At 42.6% G+C, this 23669-nt stretch overlaps 1 protein-coding gene across 3 annotated transcripts; it reads left to right on the forward strand.

Annotated features, from left to right (window-relative positions):
• Window positions 1-5723: 5723 nt before the first annotated feature.
• LOC311505688 (uncharacterized protein) lies at window positions 5724-22987 on the forward strand. Of its 3 annotated transcripts, none has more exons than XM_084569382.1 (6): window positions 5724-6368; window positions 10629-10682; window positions 12869-12950; window positions 13296-13810; window positions 17412-17465; window positions 21671-22987. In XM_084569382.1, the coding sequence occupies exons 1-6, from the start codon at window positions 6300-6302 to the stop codon at window positions 21794-21796; spliced, it is 900 nt and encodes a 299-aa protein (XP_084425508.1). In that variant the 5' UTR covers window positions 5724-6299; the 3' UTR covers window positions 21797-22987. The 3 variants fall into 3 exon arrangements, with proteins under 3 accessions (XP_084425508.1, XP_084425509.1, XP_084425510.1); XM_084569384.1 differs by lacking the exon at window positions 10629-10682 and adding an exon at window positions 12155-12303 and having other exon boundaries at window positions 6343-6368; XM_084569383.1 differs by lacking the exon at window positions 10629-10682.
• Window positions 22988-23669: the final 682 nt, after the last annotated feature.

Below are 23669 nucleotides of genomic sequence, written 5' to 3' on the forward strand. Positions count from 1 at the left end.
GATCCAGAGAGGCCCCTCCCCTCAACCCATAGGAGCCAAAGGCCCCCACTAACAGCATTCCATTGCCAGACACCACAGGACACCCTCAGAAGGCCCATGTCCATTCTCTGATGAGCCACAACTGTTTTGGAGGCACAAGAGAGACCTACACAATATTAGGAAGGTGGCTTTAATGTTTTAATGTTATGTTTGGGACACACACACAGAAAAAGAAAAAGAAAAATCAGAGGATCTACAAAATGGTTGCGTTTAACATGACTGTGTTAGTGGTATGTATGTACAGCTGATTTAATTTTACTGTTAGATGCCATAAGTGACAAGTCAAGTAATGGTGATTATTCAGCTTTTTTAAGGTTTTGTTAATAAAATAATGCGGTAGCTTGACTTTACTGAATAAACTGCCAGCTGAGTGTGTATGAACTAGAATTTGTGGTTTGAGCTGATCTTATTGAGTTCAATGAAGATCTATATTTATTTTTACATCAAAAGTGAAGAGACTTTTAATTTTAAACCATTTATTCCCTTGTTCAGTTGGTCTAAAAACATATCTCATGTCTAATTTTGACAGCCATTCTTCCTGTAAGGGCGTGCTGCCATGGACCAAGTGCACTGTTGTGTAAACAAAACCTGTGAAGCAATGGGACAGAGAACCGGTGAGTGAGACAAGTATTGCGTAAGTACGCTTGTGCTTTGTGCTTTTTTAAAAAAAAAAAAAAAAAATCTGTGAAGAGAAAATAGCAGCCTGGGAGGCTAAAAGTAGCCTCTCCACCACAGATGGCCCCCACGCTTTCCGCCAGTGGGTCAGTGGGTGAGGAAAGAGTGGAGAAGCTGTGGCCGTGCGCCGCTATCCAGGGGAGAGTGTGGGCGACGCGGGCAGCGGGAAAGAGAAAGACAAGGACTTCTAAGGCCAAGTGGGCCGAGGTTTTCACTGTACACTGCTAAAAACAGAAGTGATGACGCTCGGAGGTCAGCCGGCTGGTTTGTCATCAGCTATTTCAGCAATGTTAAACAACTGACGAGGGAGAGGGAAAAAATGTTGACATCACCGGCGTACACTCACATCACTTCTTGCCCCCACATTCTTCCGATTGTGTAATCATCAGGGCAGATAAATCAAACTGTTTCCTGGATATAAGATTGGCCCATATTTGGTAACCACTGGGTGAAAGTGGCTGAATACTGGTGTCACAGCATCACCTTTAGGTGGCTTCTCGGCCTGCTGCTGGCTCTCTTCTGAGTCACATTCTCTCTGAATCATCAGTTAACCTTTCAGATACAGTTTTTTAAACAATCATAAACAATCATGAAAGCAACTCGCTGATCAAAACTGATGAACCTCACAGTGAACTTTCACTGTCAACATGTCTCACACACAGAGGAATTAGTGAGACACAAGTGTACAGTAAATGACTCAAATCTTAGTCTTTAACGTAGTTAGCAGAGTTAAGCTTATATGGACAATGTCATTCATTGTAGACATCGCAAAAAAAGGAAATGACGTCTTTTGTATGCTCACTCACTGGAATCACTTCCTGACATGAAGAGCCTGTTCAGCTTATGATGAGTGCAGTGCGGGTGAGCTTCCAGCAGAGAGCAGACAAGGCGGTGGAGACGTGAAGCAACCCGCAGGACCTGAGCGGATATAAAAAGATTTACAACCACTCAGCAAGGCTCAACTCCACCGATACAACACAATTTGCCAGTAAAGTGCTTAAATTATACTTCCATGGCACTCAAAGTACAAGGATAGCGAACAATAAAACATCCCATGTTAATAATTAATGGTAGTGTTCCCAATTGCAAATTGGTTTGGCAATAACTTACCACATTCTAGAAAGTGCCTCCATGTGTCTCTCAGATCAAATCAGTGCTGATCTATGTTGACACATACTTTTTCTATTTCACCTTGTTTAATGTAATGATACATACAGCTGTCCAGTAAGTTAGGAACCACCATAGGGATTTCTGAGATTTTTTATTAGTCACCGGGAAGTAGCCGGACTGTTCAACAAGATGCATCCAGGCCGCGCACCGATCACACACAGGTGTAGATGCAGTGGAGGTCTTCAGTTAAGTGTGCGACACAACTGTGGACCCTTTATGAACACGTTATGAACTATACTTTGCAATCATTTATGTAATAAATTTGAGGACTATTTTGTAATTTTATGTTTTTTTCCTATGGGTCCACACTTACAGGACACCCTATATGTGTACATGAATGTCGGGTCAGTGGGGTGTAATAACAACTCATTGAAGAGTTCATTTGCATTCCAAAAGTTTGTAGCCAAAATCTGTCATATTTACATGTAAACCTGGAAATAATCTGAACAAGTTCTGACATGTAACATGACATGAAGTATTTTATTATATTCTGCACTCTTTCTAGGTTGCTACACCAAACTGGAGCAATTTGAGGTAACTGACTATGTGAACTGATTTGTGCTAAAGGTCACGTTTGCTTAAGTTGTATTCTTCCATTGAAGCAGTACTCAGATATGACACTCAGGTGGGTTTGACTCAGCAGAGGATTGTTCAACTAAATGAACTTCCAGCCGTTGTTCCGCTGTTATAAATAGGACTGTTCCTCAAGTTTCCAGTAGAACATTGCTCACTGAAACATCAGAACTGAGTGAAAGTGTCAGAAGTCTTTTTAATTTTTTGAGGGGCAGTGAATGGAGATCTAAAATAAAATGGATCAGTTGTAGACAATATCCAACAATGACCGCAATAGAGCTATACATCTAGTTCTCTGAGATTTTGCTAAATCGGCAAAAGTCCTGTCAAAAGAATGCCGTTTAGTGTTTTCGTCAGATTACGAGAGGAAACAAAACCAAACACTTATGATGGATGATGACATGTCCTCATTTGACTGTGGGTGATGGAAAAAGTCATATCTACTGATGAATCACAGTTACAGATTTGTGTACAAAGGTCATGGAGACCAAACAAACATCAAGGCTTCGAAGAACTACTTGAAGACCAACGAAGACCAAGTGCTGACTGTCATGGACATTCCTTTCTGAACATATCTGGATCAGTAAGGATCCGAGAAAGACGAACTGAGTCACAGAGCGCTCTTTGGATCATACTTCAGATCAGCTTTGAGCGTGCTTGTGGAGAACATGCAGGTCAACTTCTGCTGTCATTAAAACAAAAGACAGACCAACCAAATACTAAGATAATTAATAACAATTTTTCACTCTGATATTTAGCTGATAATGTCACCTGTAATGTTTTTCACTACAAGAGCAAAATAGAAGTGCCTTCACGAGCAACCTCCGACTTTTGAACACCGCTGCGAGCATTCTTCGGAAAGGCTTGAAAATCAGTGAACAAGTAAAAACTCGAGAAGGAATTTTGTAACAAGGTAAATCAATGGCTAATTATATTATCACCGTTCTCACGTGGGAGGTTTTTTATTTTTTAAGATTTACAGGATTAGGTCGAACATTGCTTACTTCAAGATCATCTCCAAAGGTCAGAGGTCATAATAGTAACCTTTAAGTTCAACTGCACAATCCACCTCCGCAATACACATACAGTTGTGCTACTAAGGTCTGTGGCCGTCCTTGCAATGTTACCCCTGCCATAACCCATTTATTCCTAAAAGAAAACGAATGCTGCCCTCATGTGGCCACAAGCGTCAAGGCAACAACCCAAACAACAGAGCTCCTCTGTAAGATGCACAGTACATTTATAGCTTCTCGTTATTTTGATCAGTTTACACAGAAAAAAAACACGGGTTACGCAGGTTTTGGTTATTGTCGACTCATTGCCTAAGCTGAGCTGCATACTGGATTTGCATCGCGCTTGACCTCGAGCCAAGCCACAGGTTGCTTGGAAAGTTTACCAGGTCATTGACCGGAGGTGTTAAGTGAGAAAGCCTATCTCTCTCACACACACAAACACACGCAGACGCGCTCACTTACACAAATAAGCGTGCCTTTGCAAGCACAGCAGGTTGTTTGCGCAACTTATAAGGAGAGCCAGCAGCTGGGAAATCATTAGAAACGTCATGGTAAATGAATCCGTTGCACTGATTCACATTAAAGGCAGCAGGTTTTGGAATGAAAATGTAGTTTGTGAAGAACTGGTTCAGAGTGGCATGAAAAGTAGTTGCCATCTTGGTTGGATGGGCAAAGAAAAGATTTGCAGAAACTGAACCAAATAAAAGAATAATCTGCACTGCTACACAAAAAAAAAAAAAAAAGAGGTTTGCTACAGTGCTGGACATATAGCACACGCAACATCTGCGCACATGCATCCGAGTAGACAGCGGCTGCAAAGAATGACATCATTGAAACTGGATGCCCCACTTACACCAATTATACCTGACATGCTTTCCCTCTTCACGTCTCCCTCTGTCTTTCCAGCACAGTTTCTTGAAATTGTCTGGTCTTGTTAACGCACTCCAGTAAAAGAATAGCCCCTTTATTCTGCTGTATAGCCCTCACAGACGAGGCTTTACTCTTAACGAAACTGTGTTTGATTTGTCCACACTATGTCACTTAAGACTTAATAGTCTTTCTCAATCTCTAATAACTTATTAACAAGAATAGTACTGGAAGTAGACATTGCAATCCAAAGAATGTCGTACTGCAGCTATTTTCCAAAAGAGCTACAAAACACAGACAGCTGTCATAGTCTATAGAGTTTTACATTTATCTACTGCAGGAGAATGAGAGTTCACTTGGGGTGAAAGTTAATTTGCTTCATCAGAATATGTCTATTTGACGGTCAATTATTCAGGGAAATTTGTTCATGTCTTCGCGCCATTAAAATATGTGCACAGTTTTTATTAGTTTTTATTTTTATGAATCAGTCAACAGCACCAAAACTGAGAATATCAGCCATATCCTGCCATGCCCAGCTGAAACCATCAGCGTGCAAATTCCCACGCTTGAAAGTAACCAACCAAAGGCACTTAGTGTACTTAACGTTATACAGTGCAAATATGCATTTTACACACAAAATGTCATTCACAGACCAAAGTGCCCAAAAGTATTTAAAGTTTCCTTCACGTAGACTGACAGCACGGAAATGCTGTTTACACAGCCATTAACAATAAGAATTCAATAATATAACACCCTGTGTGACATTGTCCTATATTGAATAATTTGAAATACTTTATTTTTTTGTAATGGCAGTTTTTTTTCCCCCACGTGCATCCGGTCACGTCTTCCAGTTCTACACAAAGGATGGTTTGGAGCGGCTCAGCTTGAGAATGCCGTGCTTCAAATGGACCTTATCAAAAGCATACACAAGTCGTAGATCATTTTCATGCAGTCATGGCAGGAAAAGGTGTAACCCATTGACTCATTAATGGCGCCTCCATGGCATTTATGTATGTCCCAGTAAGGCATGTCAGTGAGGCCGCAAGCTCAGAGCTGCCTTTATGAATCCTCATTCATGTTAATAATTACACTCATGTCAGGATGTTGCAGTAAACTCCATCAGCTGATTTAGTGTGTAACTATAAGCGCATAAAGAACACACAGGTAAAAGTTTAAAAAAAAAAGTTGTAAATTGTAAATTGAACATATACAGAGTATTCCTGCTTCTTCTCTGATTGTTTGTGGCGTTTCTAAATGACCTGAGGAGATAGTGTGGCTTTAACTCGCAGCCCTCCTCCTCCTCCTCCTCCTCCTCCTCACACACAGCACTATGACATCACCCGGCCACGCAGCCAATCAGGGAGCGATACGCTCGGGCTGGAGGAGAACTCCGTGTGTGAGTGCAGCTGGCGTGCATTTGGTTGTGTGTATGTGTGTGAGCGTGAGTGTGTGCGTGTCTGAATGCGAGCAAGTTCATATTATATATTTTTTTTTTTTTGTGTGCGCGTGTGTGTGGTAGTTTCCCCAACACCTTTCAATTAAGCTGCCGGGGGTTACGTGCGGGCTACGGTCGAGCGAGGCGCCTGTCAGAGGAGGAAAAAAAAAAGACTTCCCCGCAACTAATGAACTCGAAAATAACAAGTTTGCTGCGCACAGCCTTTGAAAACAAGACGCATCTACGCAGTTTATCGAATTTCGGTGTAGCCTATCTTTTTTTTTTTCTTCTTCTTCTTATCGACAGCAGCTAACTTGGAGCTAAGAGTGTGGCAGCAGCTGCTTGCGGCGTTATTTTTATTTTATTTTATCTGTTTCTCCCTGGCGAGGTTTTGAAGTAGAAGTGTGCCTTCTTTTGAATGTTTAAAGTCGCTCATGCTAGCTAATGAAGTTGTAGTAACCGTCACATAAGGGCAGTCATAAAAGCGTAGCTAATTGCAGGATAAGCCATAAGCTACTCCAGAAAACATGCTAAAGACGCTGACGAAGAAGCTTAGAAGACATTCACTCAATGAAATACATCCTTTCCAGCTGAAGGTAAGTTTGACTTACTATTTCCATTAGAGAAAAAAAAACATATTTTGTGCTTGTCAGCATACTTGCTCTGCACTAAAATGCACAGTACAGAACAGCTGAGGAATACATTAGCTTGACTGAACAGCGTGGCTTTACTTTTGTCTTGTGACTCCCTGGTTAACTGCGCAGCTTAAACATTAGGAGCACTCAGCCTGTAACCTTGTTTGAACGAGGCAATGCAGAGTTCATTAACACTCCCTCTTTCTCTTTCTCTTTCTCACACCCAGACAGATAGGCTACTCACTGCACAGCTGGAAATATTCACTGTGTGTGTGTGTGTGTGTGTGTGTGTGTGTGTGTGTGTTGTGTGTGTTGCTTCTGAGCCCATTCATTACCACGTTATAGAGGAATTTACTCTTCTTGGCATACCGGCCAGATGTTTACAGCACTGCTACATGACAACAGATTCTTCCCCTCGCAGATGGGACACAACAAACTAACGCGTCCACGCTTCAGCAGTGTGTAAAGGTGGATAATCTGAGTCTGAGTCACACGTTCATACGCCACGAAACCTAGCTCTTCAACCTGTGTGGCGTGGAAGCAGCTCTGTGTGCGGTGGCGAAGATTAGAGGTGTACAAGACTAGAGTAAACAAACCTTTTTTTTTTAGTGTCACGAGCTGTAATTGCCCCCCCCCCGTATCTTTACCCACTAATTTTCCACAGCAGAGTCCGTGCAAGTGCGCCCCGATTGTCTCCGTCTGCTCCCTTGCATAATGATTCCTTTTTGGTGGGAGCGGGATGAATTGTTTCCTGCACGGGTCACTAACTTGCTCCATCCACAGCACTGTTGTGCGTCAACCAACTGTACGGTCGCATGGCAGCCATTTTGTGCCAACGTGCTCCCGTTCAAAGGCCTGGTTGTGGATACAGGGGGAAGTGTGCCATCCCTATTGTCTACTTTTGTTTGTGTTTGTTGCTCTGCTCCGTGGTGGAATCAGTCCTGCTTAAAGTGGTTAGTGTGAAGGGAAAAGGAGGCCTGTTGCCTAAACCGATGCAGAAAAAACTCCCGAAACCAATGATGACTACTGCACACATGCCTCTGAAACTGATACATTAGTTATGTGCAAAGAATCCCCAATGGAAACAACTCTGATTCAGACATCAGAATAGGAAATGGCAGTACCTGTATTCATGCAGTGTAATAGTTTGGAATGGAGTCAGCAAGCATCAACCGGTGAATCATCTTTGACTGGAGGAACAAAAAGAGATCACTGCACTTATTTTCACAGTAGACAGTTGTTTGTTAGTAGCAGTAGCTTTATACTTATCACGTTAATAGATGACATCCAGGAACGCAGCAACATCACTTAAACAAAGTCAGGAAGTCTGTGAACGGAAACAATCCGTTAAAGCGATACTACAGCAAATGTAGTAGTACTTTTTACAGACTACTGCTATTGATATTTCCTTCTGTTTGCAATTGCACCCCTAATAGGAACATTAGAATGACCTAATAGTGGTGGGTGTAGCAACATCACTTAGTTTCGTTCTTTAAAGCGAACGTCAGGAGCTGTTGTTTGCACTGCTAATGTTTTACCAAAACTTTTTTCAGTGGTCGTTCTGTGGTGCTGCATTCACGTGCTCGCCCAGTCAGCGCACGCTTACGTCATTAAAGGTTGTTGTTGTGCGAGGAAGGTACCCACTCACCAAGTAAAAGGCTCTAAAAACCTGAGTACCAAGAAGAGAGTTGTCTGCAGTTTAGACATACAGTGAAAAACTTATTTGACAGTGATGATGATGTTTTTGTAACTTACTTTTCAAAATATACTGACATAGTCTGAGTGCAGTAACCTAAATTGGAGGATATATTTGCCTGGCTCACTCTAGTGCATGTCCACAAGGTTCAGCAAGCTTTGAGAGCTGACTTTCAGTCCTTGTATGGGAGTAGCTTCAAAAACACTTGATCCCGCATATCCCATAATACAGCTTAACATCACAGGTCGTTTACCCTGCGTGCACAAACTTTTTCCCACAGTTGGGAAAAACCTAATGCAGGTTTACTGTTAAAAGTTTGTTGCCTCTAAAGTTTAGAGACAACTTATACACACACACCCACTGATGTTTTAGAAAGTTCCCATCAGAGCCAGAGAACAGATTTTTACAAACTTGGTAGCACTCCTCATGACACGAGGACATGAGGCTCGACAGCACATTTATTTAGTTAAAGGGTGCGAACTAGCACAAGCGGTGACAGCACATGCTACAAGCCGCAGCTCTGTATATGTCTGGTTATTTTCAAGTTGTTGTTAATGACAGTAAACGAAGGTGAAGTTGCACTGTATTCTAAGTGTCTCCCCTCAGTTAGCAGTCTAGTGTGAAACCAGTATTAACAGTGACTGTTTTGGCTAGACTTTTATAAAAGCAGGACTTGTAATTCTGGTTTGAGGGTTTCTTAAAGACATTGTTCTGTTTTTCACTGGTATCTCTGGTAATATTTGAGTTGGAAGTTCACAACAGTGGCCAGTGTCAATAGCCGTTTGAGGGCAGAATGACCATTTCAGGATAGTTGCTTGGGGACTAAAGGTCTCTTGAGTTCCTGTTACAGTATTATTCCCAGGAGCTTACTCTGATTAAGACTAGTTATAGCCACTCCATAGGGAAGATTCTCTGTGATTCTGTCTGTAAGAGACAGAATCAACCATCTCTGACCCTGAGTTGTGTGTTTTTACGAGGAGGGATGCAGTGTGAGAGTGTCCGCGGCAGTGTGGAAGTACGGAGCAAAGCTGATCTGTGTGTGAACTGGGTGGTGTGTGTACGCTGTGACATTGCCATTGATCCAGCTTAGCAAGCTGCTCAGTGATGCAAGGGACTGACAAGGATTTCATTCAACTGTTCTTGACACACAAACACACAACTCTTTGTCTGTCAATGCATGTATGCACAAAAGCAGTTTTTATGCTTTATTCACTCAGTCTCACTTTCACTTGACGTATTTGTCTGAGCTCCCTGAATGCTATCAAGCAGTCTGCAATTACGTGTCTTGATAAGCACTAATGCAAGACTATGATATGAATAAAACAAAGTGTGAATCCAAATTTGGTTTCAGTCTAGTGTTTTTCTCTGCTGCCCTGCAAAACCCATGTTGCTGTTTTGTCACCTCAAACAGAATTTGAATATTTGTGCATGCAAAGTAGAGCCGTAGATTCTTATTTAGGAGTTGGACAAGACAAAAAGTACCACCAGTGATTGACGTGAAGATAATGTTTAAGAGCTGTCATTGCAGAAGTAGTTACAGAGCTATGGCTTATTCACCTCATCTGAAATGAGCAGTGGAAGGTCGTAAACTTTTTAAATCTCTTTTCAACATCTATTTTGAGCTTAACATGCATCCTTTATTGGTTTATTTCCATGTTGAATGCAACGATAATGACTAATAGGTGTGTGGGGAAGGGTGTGACTGTAGTTGGTCCTTGTTTTTGTGTGCTTCAGGATTCCTTGTGTGCTTTCTCCTTTCCATGAACAAAGAACAGAATTCTTGTACGCCTCTACTCGTGGTTCAGCTGTAAATACTGTTGTGTAGCACCAAAACTGTGGATTTTACCCAATCATGATGCAAACTTAATTATGCTCCACCTGTGCTAGTGATAGTGGCATTTCGTTTTCATACGTTTGACCTGTGCTGTGACAAGGCCACAATGTGGTGTCTCTCCTGATATTTTTCAGCCAGCTTGGTGCTTCTTATCAGAGCACTGGAGCTGCACTACTCTTCATCCAGAAACCAACACTTCTAGAAAGGCAGCATCAATGATTAGCTTTAGCCTCAAGGATTATAGTATGAGGCGGCCTATACAGGCTGGAGTGGTGCAATCCAGGCTTAACCACACAGTATTATACAAGAGCTGAAAAGAGACTCAACAACTGGAAGAAACTAGCATCAAGCACTGTCACATTCAGCTGCTAGACTTGTGTTCATCTTGTGATGATATTATGCAGATTATTAAGTAAAATATTGTGTAACTACTGAATTGAAAGTAAAGTCAAATAAAACCTCCCACTAGCACAGCTGGTGCTACAGCAGACTATCACAGTGAAAACCTGTCTGTCTGTCATAAACTGAATGTCAGTTAGGCAGACTGGTGTTTGCCAAAGCAGTAACCAGATCAGATGTGGTTCGCTGAAAAACACATGCAGGCTTTTCTTGTTCTCTCTCACACACAAGCTCACGGCGCATGAAGTGCACATCCCATTTGTAACAATAATCCCTTACATTCTGACATCAGATATCTGACAGACATCGAGGTTCCACTTTCCACAAAACAGATGATTGCCACAAGGTAAACCACCGTCGGGTGTGAAACATATTCAAATACTTGCACATACACCCACTCTTTGCTTCACACTCCCGAATGACATTTTCATTTCCTAGGTAACGTGAACCTGCTTTGCTTAAGAAGTAATTCCTCAGATGCTGTACTAGCCCTTCATGTGCTGGCTAGCGTTTCGCGATAGTGTATCTGCGTGCTTGTCAAGTAGGCACGTCACAGAAAGCAGAAGGCCGTCATGTCAGGCACTGAAACATGTACAAGTGTGTGTGGTATGCAACCACCACACTGTCATACACAAAGTGTGCATATCTCAGAGGTAAACCAGAGCCGCAACACATCTTAGTCATCTAAATCTTAAGTCCATATCGTACATATGTGTTGTCTGATTCATTAACTATGGTCTCTGGGGTGATCCCTAGTGGAAGCAAAGGCCATATTGTTACTGTCAGCTTATAATTGTATTTCCTTGTTGGGCTGACATTAAATATTCTGTGGAAAAAAAATCCAGGTTTTCATGTCAGGGGAAGCACACAAATGATAGCTGCTAACACTGTAGATTTGCATGGTAAAACATCTAGGAAAAAGGACGAATCATTGTGCTGATCTCACTAAGCAGGAATACAGGTTAACATGTCTTCGACTAAATTCGCGTGTCTTCCGAGTCCAATTAAGAGTTTATGAACCACCGGTGTTACTTCATTCTTAGTATCCTGCAGCAGTGACTTTTAATAGGATTTCAGTTGTTTCATGGACGCTGCCCAACAAAAATTCCCTACAGTGTACTCTGTAGCCGAAGCCCTCAGCCAGCCACTTGCCAAAATACATTTCCTTCTCACAGTTATTCCTCAGTGTAATTTTCCTATGGATTTCATGAAGTAACGCTGTTTAACTTGAGACTCCTCCAAAGCCAGGGTTCTGGGTTTTTTTTTTTGTGTTGCATACTGGCTCTGGGCCTGTTCATTGAGAATCTGTCCCACAGCTCATGAGAAGGCTTGCACTCAGGCCTATCTGTATTGTCTTAAAAAATATGCTGCTCTCTTAGAAACGTCGAAATTTAGTACGGGAGGATATGGAACACAGACGACATGGGCAGCACGGCTTCCAGTGTTATATCACCTGACTTTTATTTAGCCTCTTTTTATCTATTATGTCTATTTTTGGAATATTCTGACAGGGCCAAAAGTATTGCAGCTTGTCTTTCTTAGTTAAAAACTTCACTACGTGTATAGGACTGGTTGTGCAGTATATTGGATTTGTAATCAAGATGATAAAGTGATTAAAAAAAGATTGGACAAGTGTTCACAGATGTAAGAAAGGGAGATACAGCACAGTGGTGTGGCTGATGTCACGAAATTAGCAAGTTTGTTGAATAGTGTGTGGAACTATACATTGGAATTTCTAGTTAACATGAATTAAATTCTGTCTTTCCCTCACTGGGCTTTGAAGCTGGTTCCTTTCCCCCCTTTTCACCCTTTCTGAAGAGCCCCAGAATGAAGAGGAGGTGTGTGCGCGCGTGTATGTATTAGGAAGGGAGGACACTATGTATGTTTGTGTGGATGTATGTGTGTAAGCATACACACACACACACGCACAAGCACAGATGGCAGCTGCTCAGCGAAGCCTCGAAGTGGTAATTACCGAGTGTGAGGCGCATTACTTAACTCGTAGCGTTGCAGTCTGCAGGGTATCTGTATTGTTGCTACTGCTGTAGAGGAGGAACTGGGTTTAAAGCGACAGGCCGGTTTAGGATGTCGCTGAAAAGAAAGTTTGCACGTAAACACTGTGACTAAACATTTTGCCCACCTTTTGTGAAAATCCATATGGTAGAGATTACTGCAATATTCAGACTAAATTATGATTTTGAAGACCATTTTAAATTGAGTCTTAGATTGAGATTGAGCCCATTTTGTGCTATTTTGTGAATCATTGCAGTTGTTACAGTTTAACTTTTTATTATCAGAATTCTAAGATGATCAGTCTTCAAATACTTGTGATAAAGTCCCAGATGGGTTAATGCTTTATCTCTGTCTGCTACTTTGTAACTCAAATGTTGATCCTTAATTGATTTAGTGAAACTGAAAACATTCTTGACAATTTATCCAAACCAAAATTAATAATTACCTCAGATGAGCATGTGAGAGGTTAATTTATCATGGCGTATTTGACCTACAGTACGAACTGAATCCTCTTTCCAGATTTCTTACCATGGCAGTGGAGAGGGAGGGGAGAGCGATGACTCAGAAGGCGAGAACCAGGAGCTTGCACAGATTGACAGAGGTATGGTCCCACTGCCAACTAAATAATTAATGTTGTAAATAGGTGATGATCTTCTCCATTGCTTAATGACTCTCACACATTACGATTACATGTTTCAAGTCAGCAGATGATATGCTTGTAGCAGGGTGGGAAATTTTACCACCCAAACAGATAAATGTTCAAATTCACCAGCCACTAAACATTATATTCTTATGTTGTGTGTAAAGTCTACCAGCCACTTTACTATTTTACTAGAATTTGGCTAGTGATAATTTCCCCCCAGGCTTGCAGATAAGAGCATTTGCACTCCTTGCACCCGTGTCTCCACCTTCTCCTTTGACATTTCCTGCTTATCAACTCCTCTAGAGAGACGGAGGAATTGTGCCCTCACTCCCTTGGCCACCAGCCAGCAGCACAACCAGGGTCCCCTCTCGCCAGCCCGGTTACGCCGCCTCCGCCTCCTTTTAGATGCCAATCTGGATCGTCACTCTTCCGAGGAAGAACTCGAGCGAATCAGCTGTGGTGACAACAGGAAGTGGGTGTCTGCACTTCCCCAGCGCCACAGCGATCACCACAGCAGCGCCTCCAGCGACGAGGAGGTGCGCGACTTGTGTGGCTGCGGGTCGCCATCCGCCTCTGCCAGGCCGCTGGTCGAGCCCGGTGCTTGTCTGGCCGCCTCACCCAGCCCTGTACTCTTCAGCTCCAGCCCACCACGTAGCCTCAAGCCACCACCCATGCGGTTTCAGCTGCAGGTGGTGCACCCAGTTGCACGGCCCATCATTTTGACCCACTTTGACCAGTCAGCACCTTACAGAAAGTATCGACACAGCTACAGTGGTGAACCAGGGAGACCCAGTCTGGATTTGGAGAAAATGCAACAGGTGAGCAGTCCAGGCTACAGTTCAACAGCAAGAGCACCAACCAAAAAGTCCAAGTTAGCTGTATAGCATATCATACAATGTAGTTGGCAGATTTCTGTGACATTTGCTTAGCTCAGCAAATGTGTATGATAAAAAGTATGCCACCTAATGTTGTGAAAGCTTTAGAAATAGCTATTGCTTGTTGTGTCCAACAGTTTATGCTAGGGGTGTAGTGAACACTGTAGTCTGTAGCCACTGCTTTCTTAGCTTAAAACATTTACATTCTTTTAAGTTATATTACATAACATAAGTTACACGTTTATAACTTAATAGAACACTTTTGCACTTTAATATAATCCATTACAAAAAGCAAAAAGTATACATAGTAAAATATTTAAATGATGTACTATAAATAAAATGTACTTAAAGAGTACAAACTGTAAGTACATGATTCTCTATATGTTGTAAATCGTTGAGTTAAGCTCATTTAGATACTGGTTAGTCCAAGAGTAACTCTACATTATAAGTTCATCTATTTTGAATCCAAATACTTTTAGAATGAAAAAAGTGAAAGTGTCAGAGTTATGTCTAAGTACAGTACTTTGGTAAATGTACATTTAACAATGAAAACTGCATTGAGTAATTGAAAAAAATCATTTAGTTATTATATGGTAGTAATAGCCTCTGAAATCATAGTCTGTTGATTACTTCTCTGTCTTCTGTTCTTGCTTAAATTAATTCTGGATACAACACTATACAGAAAAATGTAAAGTGCAATATGTTCATTCCATGGAAAATGTTAAAAGAACAAAACAGCAGATGAGCCTCGAGCTACCCCCCCCGAGCAAATCAAACAGCGATCTTGGGTTGAGCATTTGGTCCAGAAATACAATGATGACTGCCCTCCAAACACACACACATACACACACACACACACACACACGGCAGCACAAAATGTACACGCTCACACAAGCAAACAAAGTCTTCCCTTTCCATAGCCGGACGCCCGCCACCACGGTGGTCTGGCTGGAGAGGGATGAAGGAGAGGGAGGCACGGACGGCAGATGTCCGCCCTCGTTTCTCACAAAGGCTGGTGGGCGAGGGGAAACGATGGAGGGGTGGAGGCAGAAGGAGAGGATTAAATAAACAACAGAAAAACGACAACCACTAATGAGTCATGGAGAAGCTGGTCCACTAATCATTAAAATCCAATAGATGTGTTGGCCCACACTCTGGATGGGAAGGGGTGTGTGTGCGTCTCACTGTGTTGGTGAGCGAGTATGTGTGTGTTTGCAGAGAGAGAAACTGCAGGTTTTGGGGGTCCATATGTCCATTGGGTTTTTAGAGGGAAAGAACAGATGATAGGGACAGCGGGCAGCAATGAGAGGGGTGAAGAAAAAAGAAGAGCGCGCGCGCGTGTGTGTGTGTGGTTGCGATATGCATCTATCATCCTGTCTGTCTGTTTGTGTCTGCGTGTGTACATCCTCATGTCTGTGAGTTTGTTGCCGCATCATTGTGTGTGTCTGCACGTGTGTGTGTGTGAGCGTGTGCACACTCAGTCAAGTGGAATGGGAGGTGCTGCAGGGAACACAAAAGGGGGCCTACAGAGGTAGCTAGCAGACACATCGAGTCTCCCGTTAACCCTTTAGCTGGACAACTTCCAGTCACAAAGTGCCTGGTGCCTCCACACCAGCACCATGTCATTTTTTAACAGATGCTCTCCAGGGCTTTAAACCAAGGAAAGAAAGATGAGTGACTGGGTTCTTGTTAAAAATGCAATTTAAAGGTGTCAAAACCAGGGGAATTCTGTGAGGTGTGTGTGGAAGGTGGAGGAGTAGAGTATAACTGAAACCTATGAAGGGTTGTCAAACATTTTCAATGCCACGCTCAAATAAATTCATGTTAGAACATTAGTTTAATTTGAGACATATTCTGACTGAATTGGAGTAGATTTACCTGCCTGTGAAGAAGGAGGAGCACAACCTGTTTCTAGTGAGCTTACAAACTAGATACACATGTTATATTAAGATTATAAAATTCAGTGGTTGACAGTCTAGTTATTTATTTCATAATTTTCTTAAAGGGATGGTTAAAGGGTCAGTGAGTTGATTTGTTTAGTCTGATAATCCCTCATAAATGCTAATCCGTGTCCAGTTGCACAGATGTGACATTGTTTGTTGGTCTCATTATAATGGAAGAGCAACAGTTTGCGCAGCAGATGCTCATTTGTGAAAGAAGTCATACTGTGTCTAGTGACTCGACCAAAACTTCACAGCCATTTCCCAAGCATAACATGGTTTAAACATTTCCTATGCACTAAACAGCCACTGGTTTATTGGCTATTTTACTACAGAATCAAAACCAACTAGCTGAGATGGGTCAAATCTCATATTAGACCTTATTTTGTATGTTTAATACATTCAGAAGTGCAGATAAAAACTGGCGTTTGATGTCTCAAGCATAAGCCTCAACATCTGAGATGACTTTAGATATTACGACCTAAACGATGCGTATAGCTTTCAGCAAGGATTAGCCAAGATAAGACAAGTCAAGACAACTTTGTTTGCGTAGCAGCTTTCATATACGTCAAGTTAATTGAAGTATTCTTTCTTACAGAATAAACAGTAAATGTCCAATCATCACATGCAAAATTTAAACACCCTCTTTGTATTCTACATGAATAACCACAACACAGACATAACAGATAGCTGGTTGGCAAGTCACAACCTGTTGGACTTGTGTGTGTAGTTTAAGGGAGGGTGGTGAAGGACAGAATGATTGTGTTGCAGTCAGAGTAGTGAATGTGCAGGATATAGATGTTATGCTGTAATGTTAAGTGAAATTATGCAGCTTCATTGAAAGTTTGCAGTGGACTGGCTAAAACGTGTGGAATCAGAAATAAACAAGTGTTTTTTAAGAAGCCGAATTCCATATAGAGTAATAATATCCATTCTTAAATTCTTGTCTAAGCGGCTTGCAGCCAAATGGGCTGTAGTGCCAATCATTCAAAAAAGATATCTGTTGGCAGGAGGTGAGCATGAGGGCAAGTGCACACCGACTCTACCCCACATCACAACAGCAGGAGTCTTGTGTTTCCATTCTTTCCTGTGCTCCCTTCCCCCTTGGAAGCTACCTCCCCATCTCGAGACAATTCCATGATTGTGTGGTCCCTCCACCCCCTCTGTTTTTTTTTTTTTTTTTAGAGAATAGCGGAGCTGCGTGGACATGGAGGGGAGTGGGAGACAGGATATTGCATAAGCTTCATTGACCAACTGTTTAGTTTAGTGAGACAGCTGGATTTGCCTCACTTCCTTCATCATCCTAATTCAGCGTTAATTGACTGCCTCTGTTCACTTCTTGTCACGTCAGATGATGTAAAGATTGTCGTGCAAGTAATGCTTTTTAAATGGCTGAACACGGTAACATGCTCAGTCAATATTCACATACACCTAAGCCTGGATTAGGTTTTACACAAACAAATGACCAAACTGCAATTTGTACTGCAGGGTTGCACATGACAAAAATTTGTCAAACTGTCACTTAGTCGGTGAGAAAGTGCTGGTGAAAGAAAACAACCGTATATCCTTTCATAACGGTCACTGTGTATTCTTCTTCTCCACAGAAAATGCTACTGAAAAAGAACTGTGGAGGGAAAACACGCACTATTAAGATTCGGGTGAGTGCTTTTTATTCAACCTTCTCTCCCACACACATGAACACTCGTAGCATTCTGTCAGGGTAAAGTGCGCAAAGCACGGGTGACGTTGAAACCCTCTCGTTGGTCCTAGTCATGAAAATATGTTTCTGTAAGTGGAAATAATATGAGTCACCCTGCTCTCTTTGTGACAACCGGATGTTTATGGGGATGGTTTTGTGTGGCAAGCTGTAGCAGTGGAAGGGTATCAAGGTAAGCAGTAAATACAGAAATGTCATGCTAAGCTAGGAAGGATTGTTCTTTTCTTACATCTGTACAATTATCAATGGTTGATATTTCCCTTGGCTCTCATACCTTATAAGGTAAGGTCACCAACTGTTGCCAAAATGCATAGTTTTCTTTTCCTGCTCCTACCTCTTGCATGTTTACAAGATTTCTGCAACTAATATAAATGAAATCATCTGAGTGCTCTCGTGCCCAGAGTTGTCAATTTGTGTGGTCCAAGTTAGTTATGATTATAAGTGAAATCTTGAGTGCTCACTGTCTGATCTATCCTGAAGTCTGCACGGCCAGAAACTTGAAGCTGTGTGTCCATTTTCTACATCTAAATAGAATATAAACACACCAGCACACAGAGCCTTTCCCTGTATGCAGACTGATAACAGGCAGTCCAGATCAGGGTGTCCATTACAGCAGCGATAAGGTTGCAAGGTTGCTCGGCCCCCATGAACAGCCCAGGCTGTCCTGTCGCCAGCACCTTGATCTCCATCCAACTGCCTACTGGGACAGCATCTGGCTACAGCGTTTGTTCCCATGCCCTGCTAGCTACAGGGCCATGCCTGAGACGTCTGAAAATCTGATAGCACCGTCAAGTTTCTTATGCACAAACAGCACCCTGCTGAACACAGTTTACTCCAGCGATGCCTAAGACCAAGAATCAAAAAGAAAAATGTGCTGTTTTTCTTTTTTAGACTTCTTTGATCTCTTGATCTCACCCAGCAACCTTTAATAACTTCCTACTTGCCCTTGATTGGCCTTAGTAGTGCACATGCACTTGCCTAAATGGCTTCAGCAGAAAGGTATTTTGCCAAGATTGTGTCACAGTAACTCTCCCTGCAAACTGGTTTTCCAAACGCAGCGGCCAATAATCATACACCGGCTCAGCTCTGAAGCGGTGAAACGAAGTGATATGTTTGTGGCGGGTAAGAGAAGCATGCTGCAGAGTCGACTGGAACGAGCCTCAGCATCTTGGCACAGAGCAGGGCACTCCAGAAGGATGCACAGTGTGGTGAGAAATGTGACGTTATTATCACGTTGTGTGGGATAGTGTCAGCGAAACCTTATCACACACTTGTTTATGTATACTCACACATACGCCAACTGTAACGGCATCTAGTATACTTCTCCGTCGTCCTCCATATATGCATTGCGGAATGCACGATGAGTACAAATATGTGTAAAAAAAAAAACTGGGGAGGAACTTTGAGTGTTTTAGGAAGAAGTAGTGAGTGGCAATGAGAGATAGAGCTGAGGAGGTGGAGTGTGTGCGGTTCCCTTGTGGTGTATTTCCAGGGATGGAGTCATTTTCCATTTATAGCCTGGCCGGCTGCTATCTGTTTAGCTGCACTGATACATAGAGATATTGCTCATTATCCTCTGTTCTCGCTGGTGTAGTTGGTAGTGTTGTTGTCCCCGTCAGTGACGTCTGTGGGCACTGTGTTTGTTCCAGTTCATAGATTTTTCTTGGAGTGAGTACACAGTGAGTCTTTAAACTGATGAGCCATTTGGAGGCTTGTGTTGACTGTTTCTAGCCTTTGTGTCATTCCATACTGTGCGCCTCCCATCTCTCATCTCTGCTGCTAGCTCTCCTTCTTGCTCTCTTTCCCTCTTTTATGTGTCAACCCTCGGTTTCCTGGCCAGGATCCAGAAGAGACACTGGATCTCGGTGGGGCCCCTGCTTTGAGACTGGATTCAAGCACTGAAGCATGGGAGTTGTTACAGGGGTTGAAGAGGTCGATGGTGGTGGTGGTTGTGTGTGATTTAAGAGGGGGTTGGGGGGTGTGGGGGGGGGGGGTCATGTGGAACCAGTAGGAGAACACAGCTTTGGCCACTGTTGCTGCTGCTGCCGAGGCCTTCCCCCTCCAGGGTTGGAGGTGAATAGGAGAGTGTATTGATGAGAGCTTCCCAGGCCGTAGCAGGAAAGAGTGATGGCGTCTGGTTTCAGCCACCATAAAGAAAGGGCGGAGAGGAAGGCGAAGATTGATTGAGGTGAGGGAAATGGTGCAGATATGGACAGAGTGGAGAGGGGAAACTAAATTAAAGGAAAATGCTCTGCATGCCTCTTTGGTCTCTGACTGAGGTGAGCTACATGGCTGTGGATGTGATGTTAGGATATTTATGCTTCTAGTGTTACAACAAACTGAGTTGGTTACTGTCTATCAGATGTGAGGTTACTTCCAGCTGTTAGCTTAGATCAGAATGAAGACCTGAAGACCAGTTCTACACTCAGGCCTACACTTTAGAGAAGACAGACTTGGTTACAGACTTTTCCCTCTGGTTCCAGGATTAGCTAGTTGAGCATAGTTGAGCTGGTGCTGATGCTAGTGAGCTAACAGCTAGCAGCTGAAAACTATTTGATGTCCAAGCTATTAGTGTTATCTAATAGAGGACACCGGCCACAGGTTTAACAATGGGCCAGTTGAAAACAAGCTATCAAGGACGTTTGTTGTTGACTTATTCCAAAGCTGCCCGCCCTTCATTCTCTGGTATTTGTCCAGACACCATGAATAGAGCTGGGGAAATTCTTGGTCCTGGATACATTCAGTGCAATATTCTTAAATATGGTGTGTGTATGAAACTTTCTATTGAAGAAAATGTCACATTTTGGATAGAGGGGTCGCTTTAGTTTGCTTCTCTGAGGACGATAAATGTTTTGCACTGTTGAAATCATAATTTGAAGCAAGGCTAAGGACACCTTCCCAACACCTTTAACTGCTGCATTTCCCTCAGTCAGATGGCACTTGCTTTGCACATCATAACATAGACCCATCTAGCAAGAAAGCAATTGAGCATATATTCCAAGTTAATTATCGCAAGGAAGAACTTAAAATCAGTTCACTGAATCCCAAAAACAAGACATTTTGTGATGTTAGCGCTGACTTAACTTTGAGTCTGCAAAATCCTAAATGTTAGCTGCAGTGCAGATGTGAATACTGGACAGCTCTGTTGAGAATTGGACAGAGAGCCATTCCCACCGTTGGACAGACTTGCAGCCAGCATATGGAGAACATCTTAACACAGTTCACATCTATTGAGTTTACTGTAACTGTTCTTGGGCTTTGATTTGTTTTTCCATGTCTCACTTTTTGGCCACTTTATATTAACACTGGTGCATAGGACAGCTCTAAGAGGTTCTGGGAATTGTTGCCGAGTTACTGTGGCTCAGTAGTCAGCGCTGAATCCCTGAAGATGTTGGCTGAAGTCATAGCAACACCTGTAGCCTCTCACGCTCTTACTGGGACTTTTTCACGTCTGATGTCACGGAGTTCTTTTCCAGTAGCAGCAGGTACTCTCTGCATCTCAGTGGGATCACTCAGTAGATATCCATCTGTCTTACTTCTGAGCGAGGCGCTTCAAGAATATACAGCTATACGTATAAACACAAGCTCCAGTTTTTCCATGGGATCAGCTCAGTGCAGTGAATGTGTCTTAGTGCACCTTCTCACAAACTTTACTCCCCCTCAGCAGGCTCTGCAGAAAGTGCTGCCTCACTGCCAAATCCAACAAAGTCATTTCCTGTCGTTTCCTGTAGGGAGGAAAATGACCAGGGCTAATTTTAGACAGAGGGCTTGTAGAGCTACAAGAAGCGAGGTTCTGCTCAGAGGGGGGACGGCTCTGAAAGTGGAAAAGCATTCATGTCACTGAACCTGTAGTGAGAATGGGGGAGAAAAGAAAAAAATACGTGTGAAAATGTTCTGTGGTGCAGTCACTTTCCACCGTTAGTTTCAGCCACCCTTCTGTCTTAACACACAGCTGCACATTTGTGCTGCAAAAAGAAACAGTAGCATCACTGTTGACATGACTGTACCTATAGTAATACTGTGAGTCACGGACAGCAGGTAATCCTCACCATTTCCATCCGATAAAGCTCAAAGGCTGGATTAACCCCAACACCTATTTCTGACAGCTCCTGACCGCCACTCGTCTCTTTCTTTCTGTGTCCTCAGAATCTGACCGGCGGTCGTCCTGCGCCCAGGTACACCTACGACCCTTCCATCTTCGCCTTCCGCTCCCTAAGCACAGTGCCCCCTTGCAGCCCTCTGACCCCATCCGAGGATCCACCCTGCTCATAAAGAAATTCACCTCCCCTGCCGGATAATCCTTTCCTCCCTCTTCATTCCCAGATGGCTGCTTTTTTTTGTGGCTTCTGCAGCGAGACCAAGGAGTGACTGTTATGAAACTGACCACTAGAAAGACATTTGTATGATGGTCGGTCTATTGCACACTCAGGTAATCCTACCCTGTCACTTTGATTGCTCTCCATGTGAAATTCGCAGGAAAATTTGGAGAAGAAAATGGCCTAACTCCTCAACATTTCTAAAGATGCTTCAGGCATTGCGTACAGTATGCTATCTGTCTCTGAAAAGATGCTGTTATTGGAGAAGGAATGATTGAGAAACAAACATGGACTGTGGACCAGATGTGGTACAAAGGGACAACGCCGACCGTTTTGAAACCTAAATGTAGTTTTAGGTTGGATCAATATTCAAGGGAAATGATGCATGTAAGACAATCATATGGTTCCAGGGTTTCTTCCTTTGATGTGATTACTGGACATCTTGTAAGGTTCTTGGTAACTTCATATATTACACATGGCGAGGTGAGTCATCGGATATCTTGTTATTACTGAGATGAACATAGACAGTGGTCTATCTGTCTGTCTGAAAAACTACTTCTTTGGATGTGTTATTGAATACGCAGGTCATGTGAGGTCGAGCTATAACAAACATGTATGACTGTAGTGGAATAGTCAACATTTGACCTTTGATGATGTACATTTCTTAATGAATATGTCACTTGTAGTCCAGGTCAGAGTTAAGTACTTGTTTCCTCTTTCTTTGCATGAGTTCCACTATTTTGCAGAAAGAGAGCTATGTGGAAATAAGAAAGTATGAGAATAGTTTGCTGCACATTTTGCAAGTGTTAACGGTGCTGTGTTCTGCATAGCCTACTTGTAGTGTGCCATTTTTTTTTCTCCCAATATTGTACCTCATTACTTTCTAGGTAGAAGAGGACCACTGGTGTAACCAAGACACCCCAGTGTTTTCTAAAGATCTCCTAATGCCTTGAAACACTGACATTCCTGTTCCATTGAATGAAGCTTGAGGTAGTTCAGTCCTCGCAATGAGCTGATGAATTGATTAGACGCAACGTCACCACTGTAACCAAGATTCTGCCGAAGTGAATGTAACATTGTGACATGTTTTCGTCCCTTGTTGCACAAACATGAATCAATAAATGCCCTGTGGCCTCTTGTTAAAGTGGTGAGTTTGATTCATTTTGTGTAGATAATAGGCATAATGTGACAAATGAAAGGAAAAAGAGGAAATATTTTTATATTAGATTCCCCTGATTCAAGAGGGGTTGTGCAATGTGCAAGGCCAACAAAGACATATCACAGAACTGCATTTCTGCTGAGCTCAACAAACCATTTTAGCATCTTTTTTTAGCCTCCTAGGAAATTGGCTGACAGGTGAACAAGGTCGAACATTTAACAGCTAAGACCAAACAAAGAGGTACTGGCGATCACATGAATAGAGTAAAGATAGCTTGTATATGCTTGCTTCGTAACTGCTTGACGTGGGAATAGCCTCTTTGCCAGCATATTCACCAACTCTGCCCCCTAGTGGCCAAACAAATCAGTTAACAGCTTTAACGTGTACTATTAAAGCCACGACAATTCAGATCACGACATTCATTCACGACTCAAAAAGTGAAATATCTGACATGTTTCACTTTAAATAGATGTTCAGCACTTCCTTTAGTCTCCACCATCATGTGTGTTTCCATTCACCCACGCTCTCTGGAGCGGTTTACACAGAAGTTCAAGATGCTGTAGATCTCAGGTGAATTTGTTTTAATAGTATAGACAAACCACTGACAGCTCCATGTGCAGACAGTACATTAATGTGGAATGTCCAGAAAGCTATCAAGACCATACTACAC

The sequence above is a fragment of the Chelon labrosus genome (genome assembly GCF_963514085.1).
Source record: "Chelon labrosus genome assembly, chromosome: 20".
In the NCBI taxonomy this organism is placed as follows: Eukaryota; Metazoa; Chordata; class Actinopteri; order Mugiliformes; family Mugilidae; genus Chelon; species Chelon labrosus.

Excerpts from the sequence above, each read along its gene's own strand:
- LOC311505688 (XM_084569382.1), top strand. The coding sequence starts at position 6,300 with ATGCTAAAGACGCTGACGAAGAAGCTTAGAAGACATTCACTCAATGAA. Across the intron at positions 6,369-10,628 it reads TACATCCTTTCCAGCTGAAG|ATATCTGACAGACATCGAGG; the intron begins GTAAGTTTGACT and ends TTCTGACATCAG. Across the intron at positions 13,811-17,411 it reads ATTTGGAGAAAATGCAACAG|AAAATGCTACTGAAAAAGAA; the intron begins GTGAGCAGTCCA and ends TCTTCTCCACAG.